Below are 9,426 nucleotides of genomic sequence, written 5' to 3'. Positions count from 1 at the left end.
AACTCAGGAGCTATAAGACCAAGGTGTAAATATGTGACAAGATACATTTACCACACTTATTACATAGTGGAGCTAACAGAGATATTGGAATAAAACTATAAGCTGCTCTCTCCTCAGCGCTGTCTTGACAACGGGAGACTTGACACAAGTGGTGATGCAGGAAAGGTGGGCCTGGAAGGACGAAAAGTAAGAAGTGCTCTTGTTCATTGCCGTTCGTACACTCGGGTGCATACCACATCATCTGCTCCCATGGTCTGAAAAGAGAGGAGAAAGTGGAGGTTTAATGAGGACACTGAAAAACACACTGGCACAGTAGTCCACAGCATAATGTGAATTCATATTAAAGTTTCATAGAAAAAGCTATTGTGTGTTGATTCTCTCTAAACCTCCAAATTGATGTGTTTTTTTAATGTCTCCTGCAGTTAATATCACTGTGCCAGACTGTTTTGGACAAACATTATAAATGGAAAGTTGTTGAGGCAAACTGTTGCTCTGTTCAGCAATTGCATGCAAAACACCCACACAGTTATACTGCTGCTGGCTTCTAAAAAGCAGCTGTGGGTTTGGTGCTTAAGAGCATATCAGGAGTGTTAGATTTGAATTTAACGCCAATCCTGAAACAACCATCACTGCACGTAATCTTACTCTAGTTACACTTTGTTTAAAAATTGAAAATCTATTTATTCCAGAGAAGACTATGGCGGATTTGTGTCATCTCTGGTTAGACTGGTTTACTGGTAGACCAGGGTCAAATAATTATTTGAATACTTCTCAGTTATTTTAAGTCAACCTGAAGTGCCGGTTGGGTGGGTGTTCCCAATAAATACAGTTTAGTGTGTGGAGAGACTCATTATTACTCACGCAGGAGCCGATCAAACCTTTATTAGCCTTCACTACACATGTCACTCACATGATTATTTGTTAACCCCAGTTGCATTTTGACTTTTGATCAGATGCTACTTGCACATTTGATTTCATGACTTCAAGCTGATGCCTGTTCATGCATTTGTTATCTCGACAGAAGCTCTTTCATTCTCTGCCAGGAGAATAATTAGATTGACCTTATGGTACTTTTAGCGGTTATATAATTATAAAATCTAAAGGCGGCACATATTATAGCCTGCAAACTACTTGTAATTTTGTTGTACAAATGGGGTACAGTTAAGATATAACGACTGCTACTAGCACAACAGTGGTGGAGGCCTCTTGTTGGTACAAGGGAGAAAAATGGCCAAAAAACATGCATCTAAAAGTGCACTCCAATAACACTGTCAGACTCACAACAGACAGTAAAAATGATTCAAGTTTAAAAAGTATCAAAATAGTGGAGCGCCCCGGTGGTCGAGTGGTTAGAGTGCATGCCACATATTCGCAGCGTTCCTGATTCGAATATGGCCAGGGACCTATGCTGCAGGTTATTCCCCTCTCTCTCTCCCTGTTTCCCGTCGGTATCTGTGCCAGTTACTATCTGAATAAAGGCAAGCCACGAATAGTTCAGATTCAAGTGTGTTATACTAGTAGCAGCCAATGTAGCCTCAAACTATAGCCTCAAGCAGAAATGAGAGGCGGGCTACAGAGGCCCAGTAATGTCACAACTCCACACCCCCAGATTTGTTTCATTTTCAAACTTGTAGCCTTAAGTGACATCACTTGATGCAACTGATCAAATTTCACGCTGTTCCCTCTGGAACTACATGAGGCTTATACAGCTTTGCATATGCAGGAGTAATACCCAGGAGCGTTGTGGAAACAGACCTTATAAAAATTGGAGGAGTTCCTCTTTAATACAAATAGGAAATAAATGTCTCCCAACTGCTTTACTGCAGATATGATGTTACTAAAAGTCAAATGTGAGGTTTTCCAGTAGTAACGTGCTAACTTTTAAACTAAACTAAATTTCATCTGGCTTTTTGGATCTCTGTAGTGTTTTTGTTGAGGATCTGGAATTTCACAAGCATGCCGTGGGAAAATAAAGTTGGTCATTTCATGGTGTTGAAGTTACATACACTATATTGCCAAAAGTATTGGCTCACCTGCCTTGACTTGCATATGAACTTAAGTCCCATTCTTAATCCATAGGGTTTAATATGATGTCGGTCCACCCTTTGCAGCTGTAACAGCTTCAACTCTTCTAGGAAGGCTTTCCATTCTTCCAGAAGCGCATTTGTGAGGTCACACACTGATGTTGGATGAGAAGGCCTGACTCAGTCTCCACTCTAATTCATCCCAAACATGTTCTATCGGGTTGAGGTCAGGACTCTGTGCAAATCAGTGAAGTTCATCCACACCAAACTCTCTCCTCCATGTCTCTATGGACCTTGCTTTGTGCACTGGTGCACAGTCATGTTGGAACAGGAAGGGGCCATCCCCAAACCGTTCCCACAAAGTTGGGAGCATGGAATTGTCCAATATCTCTTGGTATGCTGAAGCATTCAGAGTTCCTTTCACTGGAACTTAGGGGCCAAGCCCAGCCCCTGAAAAACAATCCTACACCATAATCCCCCCTCCACCAAACTTTACACTTGGCACAATGCAGCCAGACAAGTATCGTTTTCCTGGCAACCACCAGACCCAGACTCGTCCGTCAGATCGTCAGATGGTGAAGCACGATTCATCACTCCAGAGAACGCGTTTCCACTGCTCTAGAGTCCAGCGGCGGCGTGCTTTACACCACTGCATCCAACGCTCTGCATTGCACTTGGTGATGTATGGCTTGGATGCAGCTGCTCGGCAATGGAAATCCATTCCATGAAGCTCTCTACACACTGTTCTTGAGCTAATCTGAAGGCCACATGAAGTTTCGAGGTCTGCAGCAATTGACTGCAGAAAGTTGGTGACCTCTGCGCATTTTGCACCTCAGCATCCGCTGACCCTGCTTCGTCATTTTACGTGGCCTACCACTTCATGGCTGAGTTGCTGTCATTCCCAATCTCTTCTACTTTGTTATAATACCACTAACAGTTGACTGTGGAATATTTAGGAGCGAGGAAATTTCACGACTGGACTTGTTGCACAGGTGGCATCCTATCACAGTACCACAATGGAATTCACTGAGCTCCTGAGAGTGACCCATTCTTTCACAAATATTTGTAGAAACAGTCTGCATGCCTTGGTGCTTGATTTTATACACCTGTAGCGTTGGAAGTGATTGGAACACTTGATTTCAATTATTTGGATGGATGAGTGAATACTTTTGGCAATATAGTGTGACTCTTACAAAGCTTAAAGAAAATTCAAAACTGTGTTGTTCATTTTCGTGCCCTGGTTAAAATTTTATCTTAACACGCGTAGCCTTGAAAGACAACTGAGTATCTTTTTGTATTCACAGTGGTTACAATGGATTCACACAGCAACAATATTTCACAGCAGAAATAACATCTTCAGAAAATGAGGATGTTTTGAGGATGAAGATGAATTCACTTCAAATGCACTGTTTTGGAATAATATGTAGTTTTATCCAGAGGTCATTGTTAGAGTCTGTAGTTTACAGATCCTCCATTACTACAAGCAAAAACATAATTTTGAAGTTTGACTAAAAAGAATGTCTTAGATTACAAGCTTTTTTCCAGACCTTTCAACCACATCTCACAGTTTTGTTGTTTTGTTTGGTCAATTATTATATATACTATATTACTGTCACATGAGCTTGTTAAAAAACTAGAAAACTGTTTCAAAGGTTGAAAATAGACATTTCACACACATTTCAAGCTATTTCAAGTCAAATACAGGATTATAGTCAATTTAAATCACTGGTGTTTAAGTCAATGTCAAGTTCAAGTCATGTGACTATTGGCTCCCCATAAGTACAGCAAAATTACAGTGTACTTTGAGCTGTGTAATCGTATTGATTCTGAACCTAAAATTTGATTTCATTAATGGTTTGTGCCGTTTACCAGTATCAGCTTGCCATCATTGGTTATCTCTCGGGTCCAGGAGGTTTTAGGCCCCTCTCCTTTCTGTAGAATTTGCTCACAGCTGATCTTGCTGTCTGTCTCCCAACGTGGAAAACTCTGAGCAGAGGGAGAGACAGAGGGAGAAAAACCTTCAGAAACAGAAAATGCTGAGTCGATAGATGAATTGATTGATGTATGGATGAAACAATCCTATCCAAAAGGACGGAACGATAATAAGGGAGTGGCTGATGGAGAGACGAAGCAGAAACAAGAACAGTGGAGCAGTGTAATCGCTGAGAGGTGATAACTTGTGATGCGCTCATCGTTAGTAGAGCAAAAGCGCTGGCCGGTTGCATGTGTTTGCTTTGGAGACGGCCAAATAGAGGCCACCTATGGGAAAATGAGGAGAGCAGCAGAGGGAATTAGGGAGGGATGCAGGGAAAGAAAGGGCAAGAGGGGGAACTAGTGGAAGACGGGAAGTTGAAAGGGGTTGTAAAGAGTGTGAAACATGATAGGCCTTTAGAGACCAAGGGAGGGGTAAAGATATGCTACCAGTCCAAATATGATGAAAAACCTAATCAAACAGAATGATGTAATCTGGCAAACTCCCTCCATGCACCCACTTGTGTGTGAATATATGCAGAGAGTAGAAACAAGAGAGCATTTAACAATATATTCATGTCTGTGTGTTGTATACCGTGCAGGGACGTCCATCAACCGTGCTCTCATTGAACTCCTGCCCCACAGTGAAGGTGATGTTGGTGGTCCGCACTGATGTTGAGGTTTTAATGGACAGTGTCTCTCCGTCCTGTGTGATCTCGACCAGGGGCTTGGAGGCTGCTTTCACAGCAATCTTACGCAGCATCACATTTACACCTAAAAAACACACATCCACACATATGAAACAGTGGCAAGGACTTGAAAGCACAAGTGTGAGAAGAAATGTGGCAGTTCAAATAAGGAACAATTCACACAATGTTGCTCCTACACAAACACTACTTGCTTCTTTGAATATTCCCATGTGAGGTGTGTGTGTGTGTGTGTGTGTGTTTTTGAGTGATGTGGTGTTGCTGCTTGTACACTGTGTTCTTGTGCACACTCAGGGTAAAAGGAGCAGCCTAGTGTTGCACTATTCTGTCCAATAATGATGACAGAGGAAACAATGAGGTCATATGACAAAGCATGCCCAGCACATCTGCATTCCCCCTTACTCCTTTTTGCACCCACACACACTAACAGGCAACAGGCTCAAACACTCAGACTTATACAATGGTTTATCGTTCCTGCCGTATAATCAGCATTATTCTTCTCATGAACTTCTACTTGGGACACATACTGTACATTATAGTTGACATTTTTAAGACATAGTGCACTTCAGGGTGTTGCAGTAGTTTGACAGCTTGGACACGTAACACAAATGAACACAACCTCACACATCCCAATATAATGATCACATGTATGTTTATGTGTGGCCAGGAGGGAAACCAAGGGCAGCACAAGCAGCAGAGTGAAAAGAGGGAAGGTAGTGCAAGGTAGTGTTATGAATGTGTGGAGAGCATGGACTCAGAGGATGCTAAGACACCTCTATTTCCATCTTTTTATTTGCCAAATCCACCCATGCTTATAAACTCACATGATTTGATTATAATTCAAATATTGTCGTAGTATAATCAGAGTAATGTAACATAGTTTGTATAAATATGGGGTGTTTTCCTTATAGGAAAATGCAACATTTTCTAATGTGGTGATAGCTCCTTTTTATCGTATTTATAGTCAGTTTATGATAAATTCAGCCAACCTTTATTTAAAAGAAAGGATGAGAATCTGTTATGATAGAAAATAGGAAAAGGCTTGTAAGAAAAAGGAATGAGGGAAAATGATGATGCAGCGTGGGAAAAGAGAGGAAACGCGGCGCAGACTGGTGTGGAAAGAGGGAGGAGGGGGGAGTCAGACAGACGAGGGGCAGTGGTCTGTGTGTGGTGTGTGAAGATCTCTGTCCAAGTGTGAGGGGAAGTGTGTGTACGTCGTGGTCGTGTGTGTGTGTGTGTGTGTCTGCCGTCGAGTTGGGTTTCACACTTCTCACCTCTCACACATTCCCACCTGTCACCAAGGGTAAATATATACACACTCAGAAATGCACAGTCATTCAGGATACACCAGGACGTCCAGGCTGCACACTGTATGTACTGTATGTAACACACACACACACACATGCACAGTGTATGTGCATTGTCAGAGTCTCATTGTGAGTTTGCGAATTTCATGCATGTGAGAATATCACTATGCAGAAAACGTCTTTATCCATTAGCAGCAAGAGCTTTCATTCCTGTTTCTTTAATTTGACAGATTGTTTTACAAACAGCTTTATCATAATTGAAACTCTCGTAACTGACTGCACATAGTTCCTGTATCAACCTCTTTTTTATTATCAAATATGTGGTGCAGGTTTCACAGATATGAAGAAGGTGGTGGAAATTACATTTCCTCAAGTACTGTACTTACAGTGGGTGCAATTTTGAGCTACTTTACTTAAGTATTTTAAACTTATACTACTTTATACTTCTAATCCACATTCCAGATGGTAATTGTGTGTTTTCTACAGCACTACATTTATGTGACAGTTACTGTTTGTTAAAGTAATCAATTACACATTCATATGCTGCTACCATTTTTATACAAGACCTTCACTTATATTGGGACATTGCAATTATATATGTATATATATATATGTATGTATACACATGGAGATGTGCTTCTCTGTTTTGGGAAATTGCCATTTTCTAAAATTTTAGACATTTCTGGGAAAAAAAAATTAATTGATTTAAAATTTAAAAAAAAAATTAAATTAGGATACCATTTACAATTATGTATGTATAAATGTATGCTATAGATCATAAAGAATATTTCAACTTCAAAGGTGGGTAAACTGATAGTATAGGTTTTAGACTGTACATAGATATAAATATAACTCTGCTGGGAAAAAAATGTCTCCTTCCTAAAAGGCAACACACTGACCCGCAGACACTGACTGACCTCTGTGTCTCTTCAGTGTTGGCTCTGACTCAGGAGTCAAGTGCTGGCCTCTGGGCCATTTGGGAGTGACGGAAGGGGCTGAAGCTTCTCAAGTAACTGCCAGTTGTTGGAGGTTAGAAATTACCTGAGAAGACTTTTACAAACCTGTGACCAAAATGCTTAAATTCACACACATCTGAGCACATGAGGGGAGACACACAGATACACAGACGGTCAGGGTCAGAGGTCAAGGAGCAGGGGGCAGAGGAAGCATTTGGGACGAGGGGAAACGAGGGAAGAGAAGAGGAGTGAGGAAAGGAAGAAAGGATGGAGGGAAGCAGGAGGGTGGGGTGCTGACAGGCTGCATCCAGCTGCGCTTTGCCCCCTGATGGAACCAGAGTTCAGGGGTCATTCCTCTCTGTCAGTCATGCCACTACAGAGTGACATAGGAGCACATGCGGTGATACATGTCTGCATCTGTCCCGTTGTTCATGTGTGTAAGGTAGAGGGAGAGACAGTTGGCTCAGGTACAGCAGTGTCACTTAGTGGTATTTAACCTGCATTCTTCTAACAGTTCGTCCTCCATGAATACTTGTCATACACCTTTCTCTTTGGCACGCCTGCACACATTTCACAAGCGCCTCATGAAAACACACACAAGCATTTATAGGTGCATATGCATGCAAACATATGCACAAAAACAACCCTGTCCTCACATTATGGCCCACTGTGCCATCTTTTTTTTTTTCCTTTGTTAAAGCACCCCCCCCCCCCCACACACACACACACACACACACACACACACACACACACACACACACACCGCCTTACACTCCAATGCACACACACATTCACACACACACTTTACTTGATATATCCAGACATCACACAAACAGTAAGTAACAGAAAAGAGATGGGAACAGATAGACAGGTTTAGTGAGACATTAAACACTAATTGGTACCTTAGTCAGTAAGGGAAACATTAATTCCAGCTCCACTTGACAGTAAGGGCGTGTGTGACTGTATTTTTGTGTACTTGTGTGTGTGTGTTTGCATGAGAAGATAAAGGGCGTCGTTGTTTGCTACAGTCATATGTCTTCATATGACATGAATTCCAGGTGTGTACTGGCAGGGAATCTAATGGGAATTGCCTACTAACGACAGACGGCTCTTAATGCGTACGTGCCACCCATTAACCCACCCTACACCCTAACGCCTGTCCAGACTGTACCAGTGCCATGACGCAGAGGCAGACAAAACAGTGTGAATCTCAGCAGCAGGTGTTTGTCCCGACTGCTGACTGTCACTTCAGATAATGATGCGACTGCCCTGCACAGTTTAGTGTCATAACGGTCCTATTCAATACACACACACACACACACACAGACACAGACAAGCATAAACACACGATCAGAGGCTGTGACACAGACAGATGTGCCGCCGTTTGTCTCTATTGTGTTAGCAGGACAGGCCAAAGGGGAGGGGGGCAGAAAGAGGGATAAGGCTGGCTGGGGGCCAAGCACTGAGTTTTGGGTTTTGCAGAATGACAAAGACCCCCCACCCATGCTGCTCAGAGAGGGTGATCCTCGCTGGTGCAAGGACACAGAGGAAGATTTGACCTATAATGTGCTGAGAAAGCTACAGTTAGAGCTGACACGTCTGATCTGTGTCATCACCCTGAGAAATAAAAGGCTCATAAGAAACCACTCTTGCGCAAAGAATTAGCCAAACTGCCATATTAGTCCACGGTGAATTTATTAATATTTTTCCCATCACTTACCCAACGCCTTCAAGAGCTCCTCAAAGTTTTCAGAATTCTTCATCTCCCAAGTGCCAGCGAAGTCAGGAATTTTGCGCTCCATGTTAGGTTGCAGGTAGTTTGGGGTTTAATGTAGGTGAACTGTCAGGTCCAAGTCTGGACCGTTTGCTGCTGTCCGTGTGCGTATGTGCGTCAAAAATGCTCCAATTGTGCTGAGAGCCGTACTCTTAACTGGGTGTATGCGCCTGCCGGATGGTTTGATTTTGACCGCCCAGTTAATTCTGCCTAGGGATGAGTGACCGACTGTCAGAGCTCTTATCTCATCTATGTGCCGGCGCACGTTATAAGCGGCTGCGCTTCAAATGAATGGCACGGAAAGCAAAGATACTTGTGTAGGGATGCACACGCCCCTTTCTATGCGGACACGCCTCGCAGGCCACCAGATTACATGCAAAGTTCCACAGTGCCTCAACCTAACCACTCCCCTGTAGGCAACGTGCAATTCAGAGCTGCCCTGCCTCGTATCCACGCGCTACCTTGCACCAGCCAAAGTGACCGCGCCCCGATGGTCCTGCGCGCTCTGGAGAAGTATCTGCACAACTAATATAATGTTATACAAAATATTTAGGCATTCTTTGCCTCATGTGATACACCGAGTAATGTCATGGTGGAATGAATGGCACAAACGCGGTACATTATTAGTGCAAAACAGGGAGGATGTCAGCCGGGCCAGTGTGTTGACAAAATGTGTCGTCTTGGCAG

General features: G+C 42.8%; 1 protein-coding gene across 1 annotated transcript; it reads right to left on the bottom strand.

Annotated features, from left to right (window-relative positions):
* Positions 1 to 203: 203 nt before the first annotated feature.
* crabp2a (cellular retinoic acid binding protein 2, a) lies at positions 204 to 8,785 on the bottom strand (the record flags this gene model as incomplete). The annotated part of the gene is made up of 4 exons (XM_053326975.1): positions 204 to 254; positions 3,894 to 4,010; positions 4,591 to 4,769; positions 8,686 to 8,785. Coding segments are annotated over 4 exons (447 nt in total), but the record flags the coding sequence as incomplete, so codon positions are not given.
* Between the last annotated feature and the right edge of the window lie 641 nt (positions 8,786 to 9,426).

The sequence above is a fragment of the Scomber japonicus genome, chromosome 10 (genome assembly GCF_027409825.1).
Source record: "Scomber japonicus isolate fScoJap1 chromosome 10, fScoJap1.pri, whole genome shotgun sequence".
NCBI lineage: Eukaryota > Metazoa > Chordata > Actinopteri > Scombriformes > Scombridae > Scomber > Scomber japonicus.
The sequence above is the reverse complement of the archived record's forward strand: the minus strand, read 5'-3'. Positions and strand labels throughout refer to the sequence as shown.